General features: G+C 35.1%; 3 protein-coding genes across 6 annotated transcripts in view; all 3 read right to left on the bottom strand.

Annotated features, from left to right (window-relative positions):
• The window catches only part of LOC132151986 (histone-lysine N-methyltransferase SETD5-like), a 52,774-nt gene extending 47,449 nt beyond the window's left edge, over nt 1-5,325 (bottom strand). For 3 of the 4 annotated variants that reach the window (XM_059560580.1, XM_059560582.1, XM_059560583.1), the window contains exon 1: nt 4,831-5,278. The gene's annotated coding sequence lies outside the window, so the exon portion shown is untranslated. Of the gene's footprint in view, nt 1-4,830 lie in introns of all 4 variants that reach the window. The other variant, XM_059560581.1, reaches the window with a different exon arrangement.
• A 3,197-nt stretch (nt 5,326-8,522) lies between these two features.
• On the bottom strand, nt 8,523-17,201 carry LOC132151985 (probable peptidyl-tRNA hydrolase 2). Its single transcript, XM_059560579.1, has 7 exons — nt 16,945-17,201; nt 16,520-16,602; nt 16,186-16,257; nt 12,940-13,014; nt 10,795-10,892; nt 9,668-9,782; nt 8,523-9,314 (listed from the first exon to the last, which is right to left on the bottom strand). The coding sequence occupies exons 2-7, from the start codon at nt 16,598-16,600 to the stop codon at nt 9,228-9,230; spliced, it is 528 nt and encodes a 175-aa protein (XP_059416562.1). The 5' UTR covers nt 16,601-16,602; nt 16,945-17,201; the 3' UTR covers nt 8,523-9,227.
• Nucleotides 17,202-20,270: 3,069 nt separating this feature from the next.
• Nucleotides 20,271-27,180, bottom strand: part of plxnb1b (plexin b1b) — a 69,074-nt gene continuing 62,164 nt past the window's right edge. The window contains exons 36-38 of the mRNA XM_059560571.1: nt 27,104-27,179; nt 26,862-26,936; nt 20,271-21,870 (exon numbers count right to left, since the gene is read on the bottom strand). Of these exons, the coding sequence (XP_059416554.1) occupies nt 21,766-21,870; nt 26,862-26,936; nt 27,104-27,179 (256 nt within the window). The 3' untranslated portion in view covers nt 20,271-21,765. The remainder of the gene's footprint in view (nt 21,871-26,861; nt 26,937-27,103; nt 27,180) is intronic.

Raw genomic sequence — 27,180 nt, 5'->3', positions numbered from 1 at the left:
TATCGGTTTGATAACGATAACAGAAAAATGTACATTTATCAACTGATATCGATATGGTGGCCAATATATCGTGCATCCGTAAACAATAACATTGAATATATGAATATACCACATTCCTGCCAAAATAACATGGATACAGTTAGTGCAGTTAGATCTAAAGTAAATCTTGGTGATTTGTCGACTGTAAAGCCTTGTAAATGGATCATTCATGGCACAATTTTTATGCTATTTTCCCTGTCAATGCTGTTAAGAATGTCAGAGAGGTGTTTCAAAGGGCTTTAAACTAGTCTAAATCACAGAGACGTCTGTCTTTTGTAACAGAGAATTCTGCATCAAATTCAAACTTCTGCACTGTCTCTTGGGCCAAGATAGCATGGTTCAAACAATTATCGCTAGTCTGTTTTGTAACACTTTGAGCATTTGCCATTTGATTTTTCTCCTATGCAATAGAAATGACAGCTAATAATGAGAGAGAGTTGGGAAAGTTTCCCCGTAATTTAGAGAACCACTGGTTATACATAAAACACACTCTCTCCTTCTCAAGTAACGTTAGTAATAAGTGCGTCATTTTTCTTTCTTTGCTATCGACATTTCTGGAAGAACGAGTACATGAGCCCAATATCTGGAATGGTACTGATACCATTGTGTTATTCTTTGGTATTACTCAATACAAATGTGTTATTCTATGTTATTTACTCAATATGGTATTATCTTACTTATAATATTATGCATAACTATGAAAGAAAGCAATATACTGATCAATATGTTGAGTTACTACCAAATACTGGATGTCATTAAGAGGGTCAGGTGTATAAAGGCCCTCCCGTAGGGCAGTACTAGTAGTATTGAACAGGATTGGACACATAAAAGACCTCCCACTGGGAGGTCCTGGTAATATTCCACTAAGTTGTATCTGTGAACTAAACTGACCTCTGAAATGCACCTGTGAACTAAAATAACCCTTTGAACTTTGGGTGATTTCCAAATGCTGACATCAGTAGTAAACATACTTGGGGGGGGATGTCTCACGTGACCATAGCCAACCAATAGGGAGAGATTTTTTAATTGTTGATTTGGCCGAATTCCACCATTAAGAAAAATATAGTGATAAGGGGTGGCAAACTTGGCAGGCAATGCCAATTAAAAACCGGAACTACCAAATAAGGTATAGAAATAATGGTTAAAACAAGTGCGCGGGCAGACAGAAGATTCAGATGCGGTGCCCGGCATCTCGGCTTTGTTGCTTTGAGCAATAAAGTCTATATTCTGACACCTGGAACTCCGTCTCCCGAGCCTTATTTATTTCACTGAAGAAATTCATCATCAGCCCTAAGACACGACAATACTAGTGTTGATATCAATGAATCACTAACACAAGTGTAAAATGCAAGTTGTGCAAAAAAAAAAAAACATCTAAAAGTACTACACTCATGTCATATTTGATTTTTTAAAAATCTGTGCTTGTTAAAAATTCCAATAATTCTATTAATTTCACTTTCTTTGAAAGCAAAAGTCTTGCTCATCTGGAAAATAATATTCACTCCTACACCCATTGACCACTTGTCAGTTGTTTTGTAATAACAGGAAAACACAAAGGCAAGATAGAGCCTACATAAATGCACAAAACAGGACATGACAGCATGACTAAATTTGGCATATGCTAAAAATTGTTAATGCAGGAAATACCCTATTATCAGGAACACTAGAAATATGTTTGTGCCAATGACATCATGTTAAGGCATATATACAGACTTGTCCTAATTTAATTTTCCAATCTAATAGGACAACAGTGTTTTTTAAGCCACGAGTACCCAACAAAGTTAAAAAGGCTTTTTTTTTACACAGTGGCTGATTGACGGGCTAGCAGGGGGTTGTCCTCTCTTGTCTGGACTGCATCAAGAAACATTGGAGTTTACACAAATGGGATAAACTGTGGCCAATTAATACTATTTTTCAATGATTAGATAACCCTTTTATACCTATAAACATTGTTGACCATTTGTGACAGTATCACCAGACACAAATGTGAAAATTAATTTTATTTAATTTAAGTATATTCTCTCTGCCAGCTTGTTTTTTTTAAGATGACTGACCCACCCTTGCCAAATACCTGAGAAAAAAAAAACAGATCAGGAGCTAAAATGGCTGCACAAGGTGCACAGTAACAAGAGACGAAAAAGAACCTTGACTGGCAGAGTTTGTATGGATTGCACATTATATTCAGCTACCTTTCAATAAAAATAAAAACATTATTAATGCTACTATCATTTTAAGATTGTGCTTATAGTCGTTCCAAAGCACGGGTTAGAGAGGTGTGTGGGGGGAGGGGAGAGAGAGAGAGAGAGAGAGAGAGAGAGACCGACCAACAACACTCAGACGCATCTGATTGGCTGAGGGTTTCTGAAACCACCCAATCAGAAAGCAGAAGAGGAGCAGGCATCTCAGCAACTATTTTTCAGTCTCAGTACATGTAATAGCACAAGAAGAGCTAAAAGCCCCAGAAAACCAAACACAAAAGCTATTTTCTCAATGTATTTTCTATACTTATAATTATTTTATAAGTCATATTGGTCATAAGACCAATATAACTGTTGCCAGATTCTTCAAAACTATTAAATTATTTTAAGTCACAACTTTCGAAAACATTAGTTTGGCAAAAAAAAAAGGGTTTACACTGCTAATATAGGCTGTGAGATCTCACAGATTTGAGATAATTTTTATTATATATATATATATATATATATATATATATATATATATATATATATATATATATATATATATACAATAGGCTATATATAATATTTATGTGTGTATATGTACAAAATTCCAAATCAAAGCAATAAGGACATAAAAAAGCATTAGATTTTTAATGCTTTTTTATGTCCTTATTGCTTTGATTTGGAAGTTGTGATAATAAAACGCATTGCATATTTGCCATTAGGTCTTGATTTGTGGTACAGTTTTTCTGCATTCACATATTCCGCTAAACCCCAACTATTTTCTACATTTTGATACTAAAATGCTCCAGGCCATTTAATAAATTTTCATATATGCTAAGCCTAAACTTCAAAAAAAGTTTCAACTTTCCAAGTTAGTCCTTTGTCTCTGGACAAAGACACACGTAGACTTTAGATAAGGAGTGAGTCACAGAAAGATCAGGTTTCACATAGTTCAAGGCGGACGAAAATAAAACCTGAAAACATACTGGCAAAATGTCGGACAGGCCCAATCATCTGCTTACAGTTGCCAGCAAGCTCTCCAGGAATACAAAAATGCGTGAATTATATCAGGCACTGTTATAGACAGTCTGTGTTTCGGGTCCAGGTGATATCATATTTTTCAGCGAACAGACAGACAGGACAGTACGCTGCCAGAGGACCTCTAAAATAATATAATGTGTGTATATGTAAAAGTAGCCCTGAGTATGATGTAAGCCTTGCCACAACAGCGGTTCATTTTACAAGCTGGAAATAACATAACAAATGTTACATATTTACAGCGTATCGAAAACGGTCACTTATATATATATATATATATATATATATATATATATATATATATATATATATATAGTTTTTGATATTTATGCCATCTGCAGTAACGTGAGCGAATTAACGGTTGCCTGGTCTTCCTTGTCGTTTCCACTCACTTGTTGTTGAAATAAAAATGGAGGCTAAAAAAGGAAAGGAGAGTTACCATTAGAAATACCACCCATTTCTCATGGATGGAGTTGGGGGTTGGTTGATGGGGGAGGCGGAGGTGAAGAATGAGAAAAGCAAGTCATGGTTCTCGGGCCAGGGTTCGCATTATTTTCGCTTCCACAAGAAAACACAAGCCAGATCAAGAAATTATAAACACATAATAAAGTTGTCTCATAGTCAAGTTGGAAGCAGTCAAAAAATAATACAAAAATAGAGGTATGCATATCAAACAGAAAGCACTGCTCAACAGGATATCTTCTTATCCCGACAAACTATCTTCTTTCAGAACAGACAAAAAAATAAATAAACCCACTTTGTAAGTCCAACAAAGTGCCTCCATACAGTTATTAAACGAAGGCAAATAACTGGCACCTTAATACATCATTCTCTATGTTCCCTGAAATATGTTGATAAAATTCAATTCTGACAAGCACGGATGTTGTAAATACAAACTCTGCCATGTCTGTTTTCACCTTTTATACAGTCTATGGTTTTCACACAGAAACTTGATTTAACACAAGAACAAGTCAACTAACACTAAAATGCACAGTCTCAGTTTCTGCCACAACCCTAATCAATCATTTCTTCTATTGTTTTCAAATTAAAATCCCTGGCAAAAGAAACGATTTTTAGCATTTTAATACATTATTTTAAACGTACTAGATTTTAAGACAGCCAATTTCGGCTAAGCTAATGGCTAACTAAAAGGATACCTTTGCTCACATTGATAGAGAATTAATTATGTTGAGTGGCACGAATGCTATGAACGTGCGAAAATATAAGACAGACAGTATAATAAGTCGATCGATGAATGATTACAGCAAAAAAAGCTGTTTTAGCACGAGGTTCTTGGCAAAGTGTGATTGTGATTATGGCTAAGTTACATCAAGCTAACATGCAAACCAACCAACACGGTATTACATCATTAAAATAATTTGATTTGATTCATTAATGTGACAGCAGAAACAATCAACCAAGAACAGTTGAAACAGAAAAACTACAATGCGTGTTGATAAACAAGAGCTGATAAACTGAGCTCCCAACTTCTGCATCAACTTTGCCTAGTTCATAAAAAAACATAAGCTACTGCCATCAAAACCTTCATGGAAACAACAAAATACCTTACCTACAGCGTCCTTCCAGCGTAATTGAAATTCAGATGCCTATTAAAGACGTCTGGTGTTTTTAAAAAACCCAACATCAATGCGAGGCAGAACAGCAGGCCTTCTCTTGCAACCTCGGTGTTTCCTGTGAACTGTAAACCGCGAGGCTCTCAGGCTGTCTTCCAAACTTCTCAGTGTCCCTTAGGCAAGGCAAGAGTTGAAAGTTTCACATTTTCTCCAATTTAAGACATTGTACGGTCTTCAAATGTTCACGTTCAATTGTCATCAATATACAATGTTATTTAACATAATTATAGTCGGTATTTATATTGGTATGTACAGCACTTGGTGATTCTAGACTGTGATTCAATCTCATGTCCTTTACATTTGCAGTATTGCCCATCCCCCTCTATACACCGGCATCGACCGCGGCTCCCAGCGAAGCCTACACACGACCATAGTACAGGGTTTCCTCCACAGCGGAGCAGGGGTTCATTAGGAGGGCGGGCTTTTAGCTCTAGCTCGCGCCCTCTGGTATGCTATTGGGTAGAAATGTGTAAATCGCTGTAACAAACAGGAACGCGCATTCGTCGTTGGATCATCGCGGAGCTTGCTGTTGTCGTAGACAGAAAAGAGGCAGAGCCTTGTTTTTTCCGGAGGTGGTTCACTTCTCCAGTCAGCATTTTGCAGCGTGAGATGGCGTTGAGAAGGCTGCTAGAGTAAGCTTCGAAGACTAACGGCTAGTTAAAATGGATACTCTCAAAAGAAGGGACCGAGGATTTGGGAAAGAGGTTGTGTTACTAAATACACACGCCGTGGAGTTCAATGGTCTTTTCATATAAGGAATATTTTTGTTTTCTTTTATCCGTGTAAAAGGGAATAACAGTGTTGTGTTATACAGCTGTAGCAGCGCGGGGTTTCCTGGGCGCTGTCGCAGGGAGCGCGACTCTAGAGCGTCAACAATACTGTGAGGAATACATGAGGAATCAAGGAGTGGACTGAACGTTTGATTTGGTGCAGGATTTAATTGTATACAAAATATTTATCAAGTTGGCGAACTGTGGTTTTTGATTTTAAAAAGAGGAAGACAAGGGACACCAAACGGGCCAAAATAATTAACCACGTTTAGACCACCAACAAACCAATTAAATCACTAACCGTAAAGGATTTAAATGCAATTTTCGTTGTCTTTTTTCTTTTAAAGTCAGATGATAAAACATATATTTTTAAGAATAATTGCCTAAGGATTGTTGAAAAAAATTACACTTGACGTGGTAATGCCAATATAGTATATTCTACAACTAACAAAGGAAGGCTTAAGCCGTTTCTGTGGCGTTGTTGAACAGCGACTCTACAAAAGCGTAACGTTACTTGCATTAACGTTACTCAACAGCAAAACCCCCACGGCTGACCGGAAAACATACTTTTTTTCTTAGTTTTGGTTAATATCGGAGCCTTTGTGTTTCAATGTTTTTATAGGTTTCAATAGAAATAAAGTACCCACTCACAACGCCGACGTCTTCACAGACTTGTATGCGTTCTGGTGAACAGAATTAGCTAAATGAAAACGTCTCTTGTGAAACACATGGCATTTTGCAGTAGATTTGATAAACGCATAGGCTGATTATATATATATATATTCAATCTTATATATATATATATATATGTAATTTAGCTGCTTGCGCAACTGAAGAGGGCGGCCATTCGTACGTGTGATATTCAGGATGTAATACGTTTATGTAAATATATATTTGTTAATATTATGAATGTTATATAATTGTATTCGTCTATATACATATCTGTACATATGAATATATATTCATTATGTACGTATTGGGTATTTTTCTGTGTTCTTAAGTTCTATCTGAAGAAAACAACTTCACAGGACATCAACCGACATTACATATCTGTCTTTTCATGATTTACTTTTACTAAAAGTTACTAAAATGTGTATTTATTAGTTTAACCGCCATATATGTTATGGACCGAGAGCCTCAGTCCATTTAGGTGACGCTTGTATTGAATATTAAGTACATGTCAAGCTTGTCTATGTACAAGGGTTTCAATACCTTGAAACAGATTTTTTTAATTTGTTCTATATTATTAAAAACAACCGTTAATTCACATATTTTGAGCCATTTAAAAAGTTTAAGCAATGCATGATAGTTGTAAAATTTGAATTGCCAGTAGCATAAGGCTGTAAGTATATAGGCTGTAAGTTTGTTACCACTATCTTACTGTTGCTGCATTGTAATTTTTTGTCTAAATAAATTAAGTGAATTCATTTTGAGTTTGCATTCATCGTCAACTCTCACAGACAAAGTTCTATCAAATAAATTAGGTTACACTACACCTCATCCACCTGTAGAAAAGTCAATACAAGTAAAAAAAAATAACCATCTAACAAATATTAATCTACAATGTTACAATTGCTATCTGAAGATTTACAAAGTTACATGGTGGATATTTCACTTTACATAACGGCAACATTTTGGTTATAGGATTATTTTGCATTTACATTATTACATGTCCATCTCAATGTTTGCAGTCATCTCAGTTTTATGCGCATTAAGTGATGGTAGAAAGCCAGTTTAATGTTGCTGTTCTAAACAAGAGACATGATTTCTGTAATATAGTGTACTACACAGTGTAACAGTAAGTCACATCCCATGTCCGAATATGCCTACCTCCCTGCAGTACGTGAAACAAGTAATATGTCCAAATTCAGTTACAGTAGGGAAAAAGCAGCCCATAACTTACTATTCCCGCAGAGAATCTTAAGAGGGTATGAAATTAACATCTTATACTATTCCATGAGGTAACTGGACAGGAATTGTAAATGAGAAAGAAGTGACACAAATTACTTTGTCCAGAAGTGAATCTATGCACAGGCTCTTTTTATCATCACAAAGGGATTGGGTACATTTAATCGTAAACAATAAAAAATATTCCCACAATAAAAAAAAAGAAACATGTTATACATTATACTTTGACAATGGCTATTTGATTTCACAATCATTAAAACACTGGGTTCTACAGGCACATTAAGAATAACACTAACGTGATTATACAGTTTTTTACATTGCCATTTAATTGACATCTCTTCGAGGAAGTTTTTTTTGTTTAGCTCTATAGAAATTAAGGGACTTGTTGATAATATCTAATAGTTGTTTTCTCACATAACTTAAGACCTTTAATATGCAATTATTTAAACATACCTGTTGTGTTAAACTACTGTATGTAGGTGTTTTCCACAGTTTTCACTCAGTAATTTTTTCCTTCATTAAAACATACAAAATAAATTAATTGTAATATTTAAAAATAAAAATCACATGAGATGTAATTTCAGTGGCTTGAGAAAAGTTACCAAGTGGGTTGCATTACCAGTCAATTTATACTAATTTTATCTCAGTAATTTACCTATTTTGATTGACTAATAAATCAATCATAGCTTACTGTGCATTTCTATGTGCATTGATAGGGATGTGAAGCAAAAATGTAACAATATTACAGAGACAAATATACATCACAATATATAGTTTTTGACAACTACTTCTTAAAAATTAGAATCTTTGTGAATCCAATTTCCAAGTCGATCTATAAAATTTTGATTTTTATCATTAATACTGCAATAGAACTTTAAATAGTGTTTTATTGATTACATCATCTTTGTGTTTTTACCGCAAGCAATGAAAAAAAAACAATACAAGTTAAGTACAATGTTAAGTATGATTACTTTTTTTTTTTAAGCCTCTTCTCCATTTTACAAGTCAGATAACCTTTCATGACAATACTGAAAACCTTTAAGCAACTACATAAAATTACCCATTTTAATTTAATCCAAGTTCTTAATTTCTTAAGTAATTTACTCAGTGTGATTTTCATAAGGATTAAGTGAAAGCTGTAATGTATGTTGCTTGTAAATCAGAATATTCTGCGTTGTTTGTTTTGTGTGCCGCTTATAATGACAGCTTAATAGAAATACATTTTCTCTTGCCGTTATGTAGTGATACACTGCCTTTTCACATTACATTCAATTCAAATTGCAAACTCACATTCACAACTGGAGTAAAATATGGGCTCTTTTGTTGTGGTGCTGGAGTTTCAGAACTGCAGGAAACTTTGGCATAACCACAATAGAAACAATACATAAATAGTTATATTGGTTGACAAAATTATAACGGTATATAACCCACCCCTAGGTAGCAGTAACAGAAACGGTTTGTTTTTGTGTAAAGATGCATCCTCCTTGTTAGGTGTCAGTGTAAGTCATCACAACATAAACAATAAATTACTGAGTGCACCATAATCTTGAGGGAAACCATGCTACTGTGGGGCATCTCAATGTCACCCCTGTTCTTTCTGTGGTACACAACAAACCGACACTTGAAGAGTTTTCCTCAGCATTACAGTAGTTTCCTCAAAGCAGTTTCAGACTGCCTGTGACATTATTCACCATCTCCTCTTCTCCTATGATGGCAAGCACAGTGCATGAACCTGGCTCCACCTGCACACACAAACACAGTACAAAATCGATTTCCAGGCTTTATCATGATTTACACAAAATTTTAAATCACACAAAAGGGATCACATCTTTAAAAAGTCTTACTCCTTAGATTTTCATGTTAAATATGTACAAGAAATTAGTATATATATATATATATATATATATATATATATATATATATATATATATATATATATATATATATATATACACACGCAATATATATAATGTTTCTTTTATTATATGTTATTTAAGGTATATTGTATAGATTTAAAACACAAAAAAAGAAAAGTACAATCTTCCCACAATTTGCATATTCTAACAATACATCATTGCATAGATGTGCCGCTAACCTGTGTGTGTCCAGCATCCTGTACCAGCTTTGTAGGAAGACTGAGGCTCATAGCAAGAGCCTGCAGCTCCAAAAGGTGTGCCATGTTAGTGCCTTGTAACACAATCTTCTTAGCTCTAAACAGGCACAAAAAAAACTAATACTAATAGAAGTCTTATGTTAACATACTGTATATATTTTGATTCAGTGGTGATTCTTTTTTATATACATGAATGGCTTGGTTTAAAGGGTTGGTTGACTGGGTTTTTTCTAGGCTTGATTGTGTTTATGGGGTGCAGTGTAACATGTTCATACTTCGTTTTTTTAACATTTCATATAATTTAGTTTTATTCCACACCGATCTGTCCCTTCTCTAACAAATGCCTCGATTTATTTCCTGTTATTATGAAGCCCTTGCCTCAGAAATACACGATGGGCTGTGATTGGTCAGCTGGCTCAGTGTGTTATGATTCGCTAAACTGCCTCGAACACATCTAAACATCCCACCCCTCAAGCTAGAGGAATGAAGCTGCCAAGCCTTTTCTGTCTAAAACAACAAAAGTAGCTCCTGTTGTATTGTAAACAATGACATCCTTCATATTGCTTATAAATCTGAGCCCGATTGAGGCAAAGAGAACATTGAGTTTGTTGTTGTCTCATATTTTTAGACAGGCTGTTGTTTATAAATGCTAATGCTTCAGTTAGCTTTTATTATACGGTTTTATTCTGATTAAAGCTTTAATACAGTACAGCACAATCATCCATGTATAACACTTCTCATTGCACATCAGATTTTTATGTGCACCCCTAGTTTTTTCTTCCTCTTGTCTAAAGCAGCACAGCATGGCCTCGCCCCCTTTGTTGCGTGTTCCCGGGGGTGGGGTTTATCTGGGCTCGTGATGTAATGACCTGGGAAGAAGCTCGTTGTAGTCCTTACCAGCCATTTTTGTAGGCATTAAACTGCTAGAATTTTCAAAGACGATTTCTCCGCTTGCATTGAACTTTCAGAGCTTCAACTTTGCAGGTATTGTTTTTGCTCTAACATCAACATTACACACTAACGTTAAAAAAGTGAAATCCCAATCAACCACCCCTTATTTATAAAAAAAAAAAACAACAGAAGGATGAGGCCACAGTGATATCCCTTACCCAGCATGGTCCCATCTGCAGGCCATTTCCCTCCAACTGTTTTTCTCCTGCAAGGCCTGATACAAACCCACTGCAGCATGACCCACCTGTGCCGCAACCTGCAGGGACACAATGCAAATCCCAAATCTATCAAAATCCAGGGACCACACACGAGACATTGTTCTCTAACAAATAATATTAGTTGAACTGCAAAAGTTGTGTATGAAAAGAGTATGGAAGCCCATTTCCACCACAGTTATACAAGTGAACAATGTGATTATTTAAGTCATAATAATGAGAAACTTTCTAATAATAATTACTTAGTTTACTCTTAATTACTAAGTTTTTTTTTTACCCGTAATTATGGCCTATTGTGTGCATTCAAAAAGCAACAGATGAGGAGATAGAGATAGGAGAAAACGTCTAAACAACTGAATTGGTTCAGAAAATGATTCAGTCCTGAAAAATCCTCACACTGGCAACATCCGCTGGTCAGAGCCATATAAAAACAACAATAACACAGTAAGGCACTTTCTATTAATGCCATTATTCACAACCTTTCAGCTTTTATATGGTCGAAACATGAACGCACACATTGCATTGAATAATAAATGCCATTACACCTAAACTTAAAAAATGCATGTTACTTAATTGGTCATTTGGTTAGATTTATTTATTTTATTAGCATAAGCAGGCAATATTGTTTGTCACAATGGCAACCTCTTGGGCTAGTGAACACTTTAAATGTGTATGTAAAAGCACCTATATACGAGAACTCAATTAAACTGAAAGATATGGAAAACTTTTTTTTCCATCGCACATATATTCATGTTTGCTTGCTTAGGCACATTGGCACAACGCACATGAATCTCTCATTAGGACATCTTAAAATCAGGAGTTTTCCCTCAAAATTGACATTTTATTTAATATTTATTAGAAAATTTCTCATTGTGACTTAAAGGGTTACTCCACCTCAAAATTAAAATGTTGTCATCAATCACTTACCCCCATGTCATTCCTAAACCGGAAAAGCTTTGTTCATCTTCAGAACACAATTTAAGATATTTTGGATGAAAACCGGGAGGCTTGTGACTGTCCCATAGACTGCCATGTAAATTATACTGTCAAGATCCAGAAAAGTATGAAAGACATCATCTGAATGGTCCATCTGCCATCACTGGTGCAAACGTAACATTATGAAGCGACGATAATACTTTTTTTACACCAAGAAAACAAAAATAATGACTTCAACAATTTGTCTCCTCTGTGCCCTCTTCTGTGCCAGCCGCGCTGCACAGATTCACTGTTTTCATTCAAATCAAAGCAGAAATACATGCAGAAAATGTATCCTTGTGGCGCGGCTGACTCAGAAGAGCGTACACTGCTTGCATTCAGCGGATATTCTCCAAAATGTGATGCAGAGAGACACAGAGAAGACAAATTGTTGAATAAAGTCGTTATTTTTTTATTTCTTCGTGAACAAAAAGTATCCTCATCGCTTCATAATGTTACGGTTGAACCACTGATGGCAGATGGACTGTTCTGATGATGTCTTTCATACCTTTCTGGACCTTGACAGTGTAACTTACTTGACAGTTAATGGGACATTCACAAGTCTCCCAGTTTTCATTTTGGGGTGAAGTATAACTTAAAAGGATGACAGTTTATAACTGTGAAAAGAAAAGAAAAAAATAAACACACAAAACACAATCTAAAATATCTGCTCTGAATTCCAATAACTTGTTAAAAAAATTATACTGCAATCACTGAAGAAATTAAAATCTGTTGTTTATGGATGGATTGGTTTTATTAATCACTAAGGAAAAATGTAATGGGTCATAAAACCCTAATATACACTTTCAAAACAATTATACATCATATTATCTTGAATAGTAAGACAAACTAAATTTACTATTATCATATTATTTATTAAGCATTCTGTCAGTTCAAAGAACAGAATGTGACGTTATAAACACTGAATTGTGATTGGTTTCACATTTTTCATGACAGGGAGCACCTTTCGATGGATGATCAGTGATGAATGAGATCACAAAACAGCGAGGGGAAAAAAAAACAAACATAATGTTCTTTTGTTCATCCCTCTGTGTCATTCATTTCTATATTAAGTACATTGTAAATCTGAAAATTGCAATAAAAAATATCTACCTTCCCCACACCCATGGACAGCTCCATATTTACAACAAACACCATTTTGAACATCAGGTCCTCATCACCCTCTTCCTGCAAAAAAAAAAAAAAAAAACAATTAATAAATTAAAAAAAATTTTGATTACCATCATGACTGCATTAGTTACACAGCGTTCTATTTAGATCTATCGCTGTTGTTTCCAAAGTTTCTTAATACAACTTCTTTTTGCAATGTTGAGCAATGTTACCATTAACCAATGCACTGACGAACTAGCTGAGCTGAGAGTTGTACACTCTTTCTTTCAAATGCCATCATTAAAGCGGGCATCAGATGCCCATTTTCCACAAGTTGGTATGATTCTTTAGGTTCTTCATGAAATGTCTGCAACATTTCAGACAAAGATGTTGTTTAAACAACATCTTTGTCTCATCAAAATGACTTTTTCTTGTAATAATGACATGTCATAAAAACTATATGTTTTTCACGTTATAGAAGACATTAGCCTTTATATCATTATATGTGAGTGAGCTAAGTGACTGTCCGCTCTGCTGGTGTCACCACAGTCCTGAGATAAACGAGGATCTGCATGCTGCTGAAGTTACTGCAGGAGTTTTAATGTATTTTAATGTTTTTCTTTTTATTGTAGCGGCATGTTTACTATGATTCATTTCATATCTGTCCACAATATAACGCTATTCAATAACTGCACTCAGAGCTGGAGGGTCTGCCTAATAAGAGATTATTAAAAAGAGATAAAGAGAAAATAGGAAGGCTTTTTTTGTTGTTGTTTGTTTTGTTCAAGAAACAGAAAAATGGGAATTAATGTAAATTTTTGTTATTGGGTGAATAAAAATAAAAAAGGTTTATGCTATAATAATTGTTTCGCATGCGCAGGTGGCCTTGATAGGCCTTTCATCTGGTTTTAAGAATTATTTACTTGTTAGAAATTATATCTTTTGCTGAATCAAGCATCACGCTCTTCTTCTGCAGTAAATTCCAGGCTTTATACATGGGCATGGGTGTGACCACAATACAGATAATGAGTCAAAAAAAGACCAGAAATGTTCATATTGCTTAGTGTTAAATCAAACTTAAAGGGGTCATATGAAATTGCTAAAAAAGAACATTATTTTTGTGTATTTGGTGTAATGAAATGTGTTATGTGGTGAAATGAAATGTGCGCCCTCCAGAAGCTTGCGTTCTGCAAGTGAACGACACCTTGTGGTGCCACACAAAGAAGTTCAAAATCACTCTCACGGATCTTTTCCTGGACTGTGGCCAGCTGGTGGAATGACCTCCCAATCTCAATTCGTACAGCTGAGTCTTTACTCATTTTCAAGAAACATCTAAAGACTCATATTTTTTGCTAGCACTTGACCAACTAATACTAGCAATTACCTTTTCTTGTATATTCTATTTTTATTCTTGGAGAAAACAAAAACTAAACACTTAGCTACGTGTTCTGTGCTAGACTGAGACTTGTCATGGCACTTTTGTCGTTCGTTGGTTTGATTGCTTCTATTGTTCTCATTTGTAAGTCGCTTTGGATAAAAGCGTCTGCTAAATGATTAAATGTAAATCTTTATGCGGTTTAAACTTACTGTTACACTTACTGTACATATTGTTTCTCCTCTATGCCCTGCCTTTCTGAAACGCATTGATTTTTACAAAGCTCATCGTTCTGAAAAATGAGGTGTATGCTGATTGGGCAGCTATCCAGTGCGTTGTGATTGGCCGAATACCTCAAGCGTGTGACGGAAATGTTATACCCCTTCCCAAATTGTGATGCCTTGTCCCAGCGCAACAAGACAAAAATAATAAAATCTATTACAAACAAGGCATTTGTAGCATCCAGTGGGGACATAATTACTGATTATAATGACTTATACCTTTTTTTTTACGCGTTGCGTTGAATTGTGCCGTTATAAACATAAAACCATGTCTGCATTTGTGAGTGGAGAAACTACAAACAACAAGCACTACTCTACACTGCTCAAAATTCGCTTTTGGATCATCAGTGGCAAATCCTTTAAATATGAAAATGTACTTACAGGCTGTGAGTGCAAATCTTCCCACACAGTGATGTAGACATGTGGGGGCGTGTTTAAACGAGGCGTTTTAGGAGGGCGTGGACGCGTTTTAACTTTTAAAAAAGAATATCTCTTTGGGTTTGAGACTTTAGTCAATTTTAGAGATCTTATCTATTCACTTACAGCTTGAAACACTCCAAAGAGAAAGGAAAACTTTAAATCATACAACCCCTTTAAGTCATTCAAATAAAGAAATAGGCCTATTCCAAGCCTAGAGTCAATTATTCAAAAATAACTGGTTTAATCTGATCAATCTTAAACAAGTCATATTAAAGTCCCTTTTTTATAGCCTTTAACAAAATATAAAGAAGAGATTTAATGTATAGTAGGGCTGCAAAAATATTGGGAAAAATGACATTGTGATATTTTATTTTTCTGCAATATATATTGCGATATAAAATCTAATCTAATTTTTTCTTACAAACAAAAATGGGGTGAGCACACTTACATTCTCATTTTAAATGATTTAAACATCGACACCATCGTGTCAATTGATTAATATGCGCGAGGGAGAGAGAGCAAGACAGCGCTCGTGTTGTTTGAAGACGATGAGCGTGCGGCCGGGGCTCGCGCGCGCGCGCTCTCTCTCTCTCGCGCACGCGCTCTCTCTCTCGCGCACGCGCTCTCTCTCTGCCCCGTTAAACTGACAGGACTTAAAACACATGCAAATGATAAACTTTCACTCTATGATGGTTAAGCTGTGCAATTAATCCGCGAATCACATTCGTCAAGGGCCGGGGAGCAGCTGGCCCGTACAGTTAATGAATAACAGATCAACTACGACAGCCTACATCACACATCCTGCGATGTGACTATCGTGGATTCGTACATCGCGATATCGATGCTTAAACGACACATCGTGCAGCCCTAATGTGTAGTGTAGACAGCTTCACTGATTATGAACAGGAGTTTTCATGAGAGCACAGAACACGTGAGTAAATAGCTTCAGGGATTCTTTGCTTACTATCTGTATATAATCTATTAACTGTTTGAATAAGTTTTTTTTCTTGCTGTTAAGAGAACCAGTTGCCATGTACACACTGCACAGTTTCAGTCATGGTAACAACATTTAATTGCAGAAAAATAACTCTTCTTATTCAGTGGTTTATCATATCCAAGAAGCCCTACAGACAAAGCTGTATTCAATGTAACATTAAACTACTTGAAATGTACCTCGTTCTCTAGTTTGTTGAAGTAATACATTGCAGCCTCCTCCGCAGACACATTCTGAGTGTGCAAGAGTGCCTGTAAAAGATCAATAAAAACATCTCACGCCAAAAACCATGACATAACATGAAAAGCTTTTATACATGTCAGATTCTGCTACCGTAACAAAATTAAACTCATCAACGCAAGTCAAACAATAAGGAGTATTCTCAAAATGGGTGCACTACATTTTGATATATACTTTGAGAAATAAACACTGTAGAGTGAACCAATCCTGCAAATAAAATGCCACTTCATTCATTGTAAGCAGGTAAATGGTATTTTGTAAAGTGCTGTGTACCTGCTTGGCGGCCTCCTCGGGTATGTCCAACTCTCTGAGCTGCTGCAGGAATACAGGGTTCACTTCCAGCTGGGACTCCATTTCTACAATACAGACATGCACATTATAAATCCCATATTAACATACTGTATTCTAATAGACTGTAAGTGATATACTCTCGTGTTTTAATTGAAGAAAGCAGCCTGTTCTGATTATAGGTGGGCTCACTGACGCTCCTTGAAACATAAATAAGCTTTCATTTCACTGCGACACCTTCAAATCCGTATAAAATCAACAGAACATGGTTTAAATGTATTCATATTTCCATGCTAACCAAAGTTTGTAGCTGCTTGTGCTGCTAATGCCAGTATTGCCACACATTCCGGACAGTTTTACCAATCTAACTGAAAGCAGTAGTTTAGGGTGTTGTGGATAGTGGCTCTTACCTGCTTCACTACACTACTGCACGAGCGATTATCACCTCTGTGAGCTTCTGCACGAGCGATTGTTTCGTTTTATCACTCTCAAATTGGCATAAAGTCATTTGTGATATGGGATTATTTTTAACCTTTTACTTATAAATGCTGCTTATAGTTTTAATTAATTTGTTGCAACAATAGCTTACGGCGCAAAACGTCAACTAAACATTACCGTATACAACAAGTTCGTGTCATGTCAATTACATTTCCGGGTCATCTGCTTCTTCTTTGTTCAATGGCCGTTCACTCCTTAGGAGTATTACCGCCACCTACTGTATATCTTGCGCACACGAGTGATGAATCTGTATTGCTATCAGAAAAAAAAACTAACTTTTGTAATGCCCTACCCGTCCAGAGGATCAGAGCCCATGCAATCTTCAGTTCCTCCAGCTTCCTCTCTGGGCTTCTTAACCCCTGAGATGGGCTGAAACATATGATCCCCATCCTCAAACATTAAATCCTGTGGTCTAGTCCAGTAACCTCTAAAAATGTCAAAACCACCTTAAATACCTGATGATCACTCAAGCCCTTTCCCAGAAGGTCCCTGACGCTCACTGGCCTGTTCCTTCTATAATCATTTACTCACCATCTGTCCAATTTCATTCCAAGCGAGACTCTCTTCTGCAGAACACAATATGTTTTGAAGAATGTTAAGATCCACACAACATTGGACCCCACTTTTATTCAAATATTTTACTAAGAATAGCTTCTTATTGATAGAATTTTTAAGTTACCCTCAACTCCATGATTAGCTGGATTGTGTGTTTGATTGTGGTTGGAGCTGAAAAATACAAGGATTGTATGTCCTGCTATGTAGGAGCAAGGTGTAGTTCAACTTTCTTATTACATTTCCCCCTATGTAGGGTCACGGGAGTAAACAGGTAACCAGTACATCACAGAACTAACACACAAAGACACACATTCACAAAGAAGGGCAATCCATATTCTCCAATTCATCTAACCTGCTAGACTTTGGACTGTGAAACCTGAATTCAAAAACATACAAAGAAAATATACAAACTTAATTTAAAAAAAAGGCCTTCCGGCTCAACCTGGGGCTTAAATTGGGGACCTATTATGCTAAATATCTCCGCTAATATTAGTCTGTTTCTTTCTTATTCCGAGGTCAGCGTAGCCACCAGATCAAGTACGTATCCAGACCAGATGGTGGATCAGCACCTAGAGGACCTCTACAGCCCTGAATGTCAGCAGAGACCAGGACAACAAGATATCCAAAACGGCCCAGTAGAATAGTAACTTATGACATGCAAGAAATCCCTAATATGGATAAAGGCATCCCACTATTGCTGTAAGTAATATCAGGTAATTTCTAGGTAATAAATATAGTATATGAATAATGCAGTGCTAACTGACATAACATTTAAAGGGGGGGTACAATGGTGTTTCATGTATTCAGAGTTGTTCACAGTGTTAAAGAGATGGATTCTCATGCTAAACATGGCCAAAATAATTTGGAAGAATGACTGAGAATTTCTGTGCCGAAAATCCTACTTCCGGGTTGGTACAAGTTTCGGCTGTTTTTTTCAATCGTGGATTTAATGACGTAGACGATTGTGGAACTCCTTATATGAGCATTTCTCTCCCAGACCAGACCAGAGGAGAGCGAGACCGCGTACATCAACACGCTTCATCAGGAAATCGTGGGATGCGCGGCATAGGATTTTTTTTTCGAGAATGCCTCCAAATAAGTGTGTTTTTGAATGTGAGGGAAAGTTTACCATGTTCAGCTTCCCAAACAACCCAGCGTTAAATGAACAGTGGATGCAGTTTGTTTTTCCGGGGCAGCAACAGAATGTAGCAAGTGCGTTTGTGTGTTCTGGTCATTTTAGTGACGAATGTTTTATAAACAAGGCCGAGGTCGGTACTGGATTTGCACATCGTTGGCTATTAAAGCATGGAGCCATCCCTGTGATAAAAGACATCATTCATGTAAGTACAACTGCATCTTTTGTTGGAAATCAGCACATAAGTGAATATATGTTAATGGAAACAACACGAAACATAAGTATTATAGCTCCGCCCACGGCACACCTCCAGGAGCTCGGCTTTTTCCGGAGAGAATCGGAAAGCTGTATTTTTCTTTTAGAAATATGATAAAACTAGACTTTTTGTAGATATGAAGGATGCAGTACTACTCTATAGGTACTCAAGATTAACATGAGATTAGGTGAAACTGTGTAAGTTATGTATCCTTTAATACAGTATTCTGCCGCCTTATGTGTTTGTATAAACCAATTCTAAAATTGTCATTAGGAAAATACAGGGAAAAAAAATATTATAGAATACAAATTATTGGTTATCAGCCAACAGTGTATTTTATTTATTATTCATTTAAAGTACATAAGAAGTCTGTCAATAAAAATTTTTTTTTTTACATTTCTGTCCCCCTCATTTCTGAAATGATGGCTATGCCCCTATGTGTGCAGTACAAAAAACAGTGCACAAGTCTTCTTGTGCTTGAATGGTTTAGAATCATATTAAAATGCGCATAAAGGAATTGATTAGAGGAATCTAAATTTTAATTTTATAACAACTAGACGATTCCTGACCTTCAGCAACGTATTCCAGAATTGGAATAGATTTTGGATTCCCAAGCCTAGGTATAGGTTAAAATGTGAAAATAAAATAAAATACAATAATTTCCTACCAAAAATGTGCCAGGAGTCCACCTTTGTTATTATACCAAACTACACTTTCAATGTGATTTTTAACCATTCAAGTCAAGAAGACTGTGCTGTTTTCTCTGCTGCACACACATCCATGTATAGCCTGTTGATTTTCATTCGTATTCAGCTAACAATTAAATATTTAGCAATTAGATTTAGAATAAATGTGAATGAATATTTTTATTTATTAATTATTATTATAGATTTTTTTTTTCCCTTATTGGAATCGAAATTTGGGATTGACAAGAATTGGAATCATTAAAAATTCAAACGATGCCCAACCTTACCGATACCCCAGATTATTTTATACTCACACCTTTCTATTCACACCATTTTAGACCATTTCTTTTCTTTTAAACCCTGACTTACCCTTCTTTGCTTTTGCCCTTCTTAAAAACAACCGCATAATCATGAAAATACTTTCAATACACAGAAAATACTTTCATACAGTGTAGGCAGTCATACAGTCATTCACAAAAGGTAATCACTTAATCAAAAGACAATACGGGGAATTATGTAAGGCTAAGAGTTCCAGCATAACTAGTCCTAATAGACATTATTAATACCTGAGTTTTAAGAACCAAGAAGAACAGCGACTGGCAGAGCTCTCCAAATGTAAACTTTATTTATCCTAATTATTAAACCGATACCATCAAGTTCACATTAAACCCCAAGACAATCACTATAGTTTTCACGTGATGTTATGGAAAAGACATTGTATCAAGTAATCTTTCATTTGTATTCCCATAATTCGCATACATTCAGAACCAAAAACCTATAGAACAGCTTAACATTAAGCTTGTAAGCTGATTGTTAAACCTCTCTTTTAAAGACCAGGCAGTTTATAAGTTTTATAATAATTTACTCTTTGTGAACTTCCTAAGAAGCTACGTAACAATTCGGTCATTATTTACAATATTCTACACTAAAAATATTAGTAAATATGACACAGTCACATCTTTTCTCGGACAATTTCTATTTACGTCACATTTATGATTCAGTGTTTGAGAACAGTCTTTGAGCAAAAGAAATGAACTGCAAGTGAGTGGTCTATTTACCTTTACAGTGGACCAGCACTAATATATTTAAGCACAACTTTACATACAATACAGATCATATTTTCTCACATGAAGGCTAAAGATTTCTATTCTTTAAATGTACCTACATAAAAGTGTCAGTCTTTAAAATTCCATACTGATGAAATGTTGGAGGATGTAGTAAGAGATGATTAATTAATTCAATCCTATGTTGGCCCCTGAAATAAAAAAAAGGCTTAAAAAGACATTAGCAGATTAAAATTAATCCAAAAAGAAAGAAACAAAACATTGGCTAAACATTATTTGACCTGACTAGTTGAAACAATGACACTATATGTAACAAGTCGCTAGAATTGGTCTTACCAGTCAAGATTTATACAAGTTAACAAAATAGACTTTTTTTATATTGTACTTTCCAGTGACACTTACTGATCATTAGGACAATTTACAATATTCTAATGAGCTGAAAATGTTCTATAACATTTTACTTCAGTGTGTTAGTCGTGGCATGTTTTAACAACTTTGCAAATGCTGAATCACATTCAAATGTTACCACCAGTGAACAAAAATTTGGATACAAACACACTGGTAGACACAAAGCGAGGAGGTAGGTAAAGGTGTTCTGTTGTGAGGCCATGACCAAGCAGGAGTGTGAGTATGTATATGTGATCTTCATGATAATCATGCAGAAATAAATCCCTCCACTGTGATAATATAGTATTCATGAACTCAACAAGGCTTCCGGGCTTTTAAAAATGAAAAGGACTGAAATGGGAATAACCATATTCAAAACATTTAAAAAATATTAAAATAAAATTCAAGTGAAAGGCTACACACTTCTAACCCAAAACGTCACAAATCACTGTGGGTCTTAATTTATCTTTGTTAGTAGTCCAATTAAATACAGCTAAAAAGAACAGGATCTTTGTGTATTCTTGCTGCACATGGTAGCACTGCAATTGATACTGTACCTAAATACCTGTACCATGTGTTCATATAGCCACCAATCAGTGTCTTCACACTTATTTCTTTCAGTCCATGGTCACTTTTTACTTTGTCCATGGTCACAAGTCTGTCACTTTATTTTCTACAGCTGCAGCAACCTGTTGAAGCCGGTAGCCAAGCTGCATCTTCTGAGCGGTGGTGTCTTCCTCTAAGGCAGTGATAATCTAACAAACACACACATATAGGAATAAAATTAGAGCATAATATATATACAGTACAGACCAAAAGTTTGGAAACATTACTATTTTTAATGTTTTTGAAAGAAGTTTCTTCTGCTCATCAAGCCTGCATTTATTTGATCAAAAATACAAAAAACTGTAATATTGTGATATATTATTACAATTTAAAATAATTGTTTTTAAATTTATTATACTTTAAATTATCATTTATTTCTGTGATGCAAAGCTGAATTTTTAGGATCATTATCACATGATCCTTTAGAAATCATTCTAATATGATGATTCATTATCAAAGTTGGAAACAGTTCTGCTGCTTAATATTTTTTCAGAACATGTGATACTTTTTTAGGATACTTTGATGAATAAAAAGTAAAAAAAAAAAAAAAAAAAAGCAGCTATGTTTTTAAAATATAAATATTTTGTAATAACAATATACACTACTGGTCAGTAATTTGGGGTCAGTAATTTTCTTTCTTTCTTTTTTTCTTATAAAATCAATACTTTTATTCAGCAAGGATGTGTTAAATTGATAAAAAGTGATAGTAAAGAAAATATATTATTAGAATATATATGTTATTAGAAATGTTTTTTTTTTTTAATAAATGTAGTTCTTTTTAACCTTTTATTCATCAAATATATTAGACAGCAGAACTGTTTCCAACACTCATAATAAATCAGAATATTATAGAATGATTTCTAAATGATCATGTGATAGACTGGATGTTACATGTGACACTGAAGGCTGGAGTAATGATGCTGAAAATTCAGCTTTGCATCACAGGAATAAATTATTTTTTAAAGTATATTCAAATAGAAAACTATTATTTTAAGTTGTAATAATATTTCACAATATTACAGTTTTTTTGTATTTTTGATCAAATAAATGCAGGCTTGATGAACAGAAGAAACTTCTTTCAAAATAGTAATGGTTCCAAACTTTTGGTCTGTACTGTATATATATATATATATATATATATATATATATATATATATGTGTGTGTGTGTGTGTGCACAATTTTAGAGGCAGCAGAAAACAATTTCTAGACTGTCTAAGTTTAAGAATTATTTGATAAAAAATACACTTAAACAGTAACATTGTGGAATATTATTTAACATTTTATCATATTTTTATACATTTAAAATGTTACTATTTAGGTTTCATTTTTTATTATTTAAATTTGTATATTATATAATTATATTTATAATTATTATATTAAGGTTGGAAACATTGCTGCTTAATATTTTTTTGTGTATCATTTGGTAACATTTTCTATGAAGCCCCTAATTTATAATAGATTATAAGGGTATTCTTAAGGCATTATAATGAATGCAGAATGCATTATAAAAAAACCTTATAATAAGTTGTATCAGCTCATATTCATAAAAAAACTTTTAGTATACGTATTATAATATTTACTTATTTGTGGTTATAGCTTTTAAGAGTATGATGATTTATAACACAATGAACACCTTGCATCCACTTTTACAATGGATTATATTTCTCATAGTTAAGTCTCATATCTTGCCATTTTTCTGATGATACTTTACTGAAAGTGATCAAAGACCACATATAAGTAGTAATAATAATAATAATAAAAATTCTCTGTCAAACAGCCATAAGATCAGATGAATGTGTAATATGACATATTTGCTTTGAACTATTTGTATTGTAATATTAGTTTGATTAATTTGATGGTTCCCCTTTAGACAGCTGTTGATAAGTAACTCTGCAAGTACATATCAACTAGCAATCATTGGAGTATTAGTATGTGTATTAGTATGTATTAGTATGTACAGACCTTCAATACCACGACTCCTTCAATACCACGACTTAGGTGCCCTTGAGCAAGGCATCGAACCCCCAACTGCTCCCCGGGCGCCGCAGCATAAATGGCTGCCCACTGCTCCGGGTGTGTGCTCACAGTGTGTGTGTGTGTGTGTTCACTGCTCTGTGTGTGTGCACTTTAGATGGGTTAAATGCAGAGCACAAATTCTGAGTATGGGTCACCATACTTGGCTGAATGTCACTTCAAATTTATCGAATGTCACTTCAAATGTGTGCTACTGTAAATATATTCAAATATATTTATTTTGATGGTCAACCAACAGATAAACTGACTATAAGTGTCTTTGCAAGTACGTCAGCTTATTCTACCATACTAGATTCTACCATTCTTGAGCATATTAATACTCTAATGGAGAGTTAGTTGGCATGTAGTTGCAAAGTTGCTTATAGTCGATTGATTAAGGGGACCATCAAAATAAAATGTAAACTTAAAACATAGCATTTTTTTCAGTTGGGGTATTAAAGGGTTAGTTCACCCAATAATCAAAATGATGTACTTAATAACTCACCTTCATGTCGTTCCAAACCCGTGAGACCTCCATTTATCTTTGGAACACAGTTTAAGATATTTTAGATTTAGTCCGAGAGCTCTCAGTCCCTCCATTGAAACTGTGTGCACTGTATACTGTCCATGTCCAGAAAGGTAAGAAAAACATCTTCAAAGTAGTCCATGTGACATCAGAGGGTCAGTTAGAATTTTTTGAAGCATCAAAAATACATTTTGGTCCAAAAAATAGCAAAAACTACGAATTTATTCAGCATTGTCTTCTCTTCCGTGTCTGTTTTGAAGGAGATCAAAACACAGCAGTTTGTGGTATCCAGTTCGCGAACAAATCATTGGATGTAACCGGATCTTTTTGAACCAGTTCACCAAATCGAACTGAATCGTTTTAAACTGTTCACGTCTCCAATACGCATTAATCCACAAATGACTTAAGCTGTTAACCTTTTTAATGTGGCTGACACTCCCTCTGAGCTAAAACAAACCAATATCCTGGAGTAATTAATTTACTCAAACAGTACACTGACTGAACTGCTGTGAAGAGAGAACTGAAGATGAACCCTTTTCACCGAGCCGAACCAGATAACGAACAAAAGATTGACTCGTTCTCGAGTCAAGAACCGTTTCTGTCAGACTCGTCTGATTCGAGAACCGATGAACTGATGATACTGCGCATGTGTGATTCAGCGTGAAGCAGACTGACACACAGAGCGTCTGAACTGAACTGATTCTTTTGGTGATTGATTCTGAACTGATTCTGTGCTAATTTTATGAGCACGGGTAAACCGAAGGCTTAAATCAAGGGCAATCATCGCCAATGACGCCATTACGTCGAGCGTAAAAGAACTGGTGAACCGTTTTCTTCAACCGGTTTATTGAATCGAACTGTCCGAAAGAACTACTGGTTACTACTGGTTATCCGAACTACTGGTTATCCGAAAACCGATGAAACCGCTTCAATTCTCTCTTCACAGCAGTTCAGTCAGTGTACTGTTTGAGTAAATGAATTACTCCGGGATATTGGTTTGTTTGAATTCAGAGGGAGTGTCAGCCACATGAAAAAAGTTTACAGCTTAAGTCATTTGTGGATTAATACATTTTGGAGACACGAACAGTTTAAAACGATTCAGTTCAATTTGGTGAACTGGTTCAAAAAGATCCGGTTACATCGAATGATTCGTTCGCGAACTGGATATCCCTACACTGCTTTGTTTTGAACTCTCTCACAACAGACATGGAAGAGAAGATAATGCTAAATAAAGCTATGTTTGGACCAAAATGTTTTTTCGATGCTTCACAAAATTCTAACTGACCCTCTGATGTCACATGGACTACTTTGAAGATGTTTTTATTACCTCTCTGGACATGGACAGTATATCGTACATACATTTTCAATGGAGGGACTGAGAGCTCTCGGACTAAATCTAAAATATCTTAAACTGTGTTCCAAAGATAAACGGAGGTCTCACGGGTTTGGAACGACATGAGGGTGAGTTATTAATTACATAATTTTGATTATTGGGTGAACTAACCCTTTAAGCTCACATCAATTAATTAACATTAGCTTCACAGAAACACTCAAATAACACTCAACATCTAACCACTCACAAGCTGTAGTAAGATAATGTGCAGATCTTAAATAAACAATGTCAAGATATGGTACAGTCCATTATACTGTAAATGAAGTCGATTTAATATGGTGTTCATTGTGTGTTATAAATAATCATACTCTTAAACTTATAACCACAAATATGTATGTATTATGATGTATTATAACTGTTATGATTATGAATGAATTGATATAACATATTATACGTTTTTTATAATGCATTCTGCATTCATTATAGTGCCTTAAGAATACCCTTATAATGTATTATAAATACGGGCTTCATAGAAAGTGTTATCGAAAAGTTTACTGACCCCAAACCTGTGAACAGTAGTGTATATTTTTTTCAGCATTCGGTAATACTTTAGTTTAGGGACCGATTCTTACTATTAACTAGTTACTTATTTGCATGCATATTACTCGCATATTGGCTGTTTATTAGTTCTTACAAAGTACTAATATTACACATATTAATGCTTTACTCTAGATGACCATATTTTAGATCCTCTAATCCTACTTAAAATTAACAACTAACAATTATAAGCAGCAAATTAAGAGTTTATTGGGGCAATAGTCATAGTTAATAGCTGTCCGTAGTGTGAATCCGCAATCTAAAGTGTGACCCAATATAAACATTAAGATTAATGCTGTAGAAGTACATTGGATCACACTTTATTTTAGGGTCCAATTCTCACTATTAACTAACCATTAACTATGACTTTTGCCTCAATTAACTCATTTGCTGCTTATTAATAGTTTATAAGGTAGTTGTTAAGTTTAGGTTATTGGGTAGGATTATGGATGTCATGCATTATATGTCCTTTATAAGCACTAATAAACAGCCAATATGTTAATAATAGACATGCTAATAAGCAACTACTTATTAGTGTGAACTGGACCCTATACTAAAGTGTTACCGTACATTGTTAGTTATTGTTAGCTTATAGTAGTTAACTGATGCTAACAAATTGAAATCTTAGCCTAAGAGCTAATAAAATATATCTTAGCCAGTCATGACTCACCTGGTCGTAGTATTTGTTGATGTACTTATAGAGCTCATGCAGGGCCACCAGATAATTTAATTCTCCAGAGTAATTCTGACAGTCAAAACAAATGTGGAGAGTGTAAATCTTAAAAACAACAAAACTACTACAGTGCTACAAAACACTGTAACTAACCCCCCATCTCTAACCCATTACAAATTCAAATACAGTCAATATGACTTTTTCAAATTTTACAACTGAAAGGAAGTAAACAGACATACCCTGGAGAGCTCAGCAAGAGCGGAGTTCATATCCTGATCGCTGGCAGAGATGGTCTGCTTGATGTCTGCATAATATC

The sequence above is a fragment of the Carassius carassius genome, chromosome 10, assembly GCF_963082965.1.
Source record: "Carassius carassius chromosome 10, fCarCar2.1, whole genome shotgun sequence".
NCBI classification, from domain to species: domain Eukaryota; kingdom Metazoa; phylum Chordata; class Actinopteri; order Cypriniformes; family Cyprinidae; genus Carassius; species Carassius carassius.
This window is presented reverse-complemented; position numbering and strand designations above follow the sequence as displayed.

Bases quoted from the DNA above. Each gene is read 5' to 3' on its own strand.
- LOC132151985 (XM_059560579.1), bottom strand. From the start codon at position 16,600: ATGGAGTCCCAGCTGGAAGTGAACCCTGTATTCCTGCAGCAGCTCAGA. The intron at 13,015-16,185 runs GTACATTTCAAG...TTTTTTTTGCAG, and splicing joins TCAACAAACTAGAGAACGAG to GAAGAGGGTGATGAGGACCT. The intron at 9,783-10,794 runs GTAAGGGATATC...GTGCCTGTTTAG, and splicing joins TGCAGATGGGACCATGCTGG to AGCTAAGAAGATTGTGTTAC.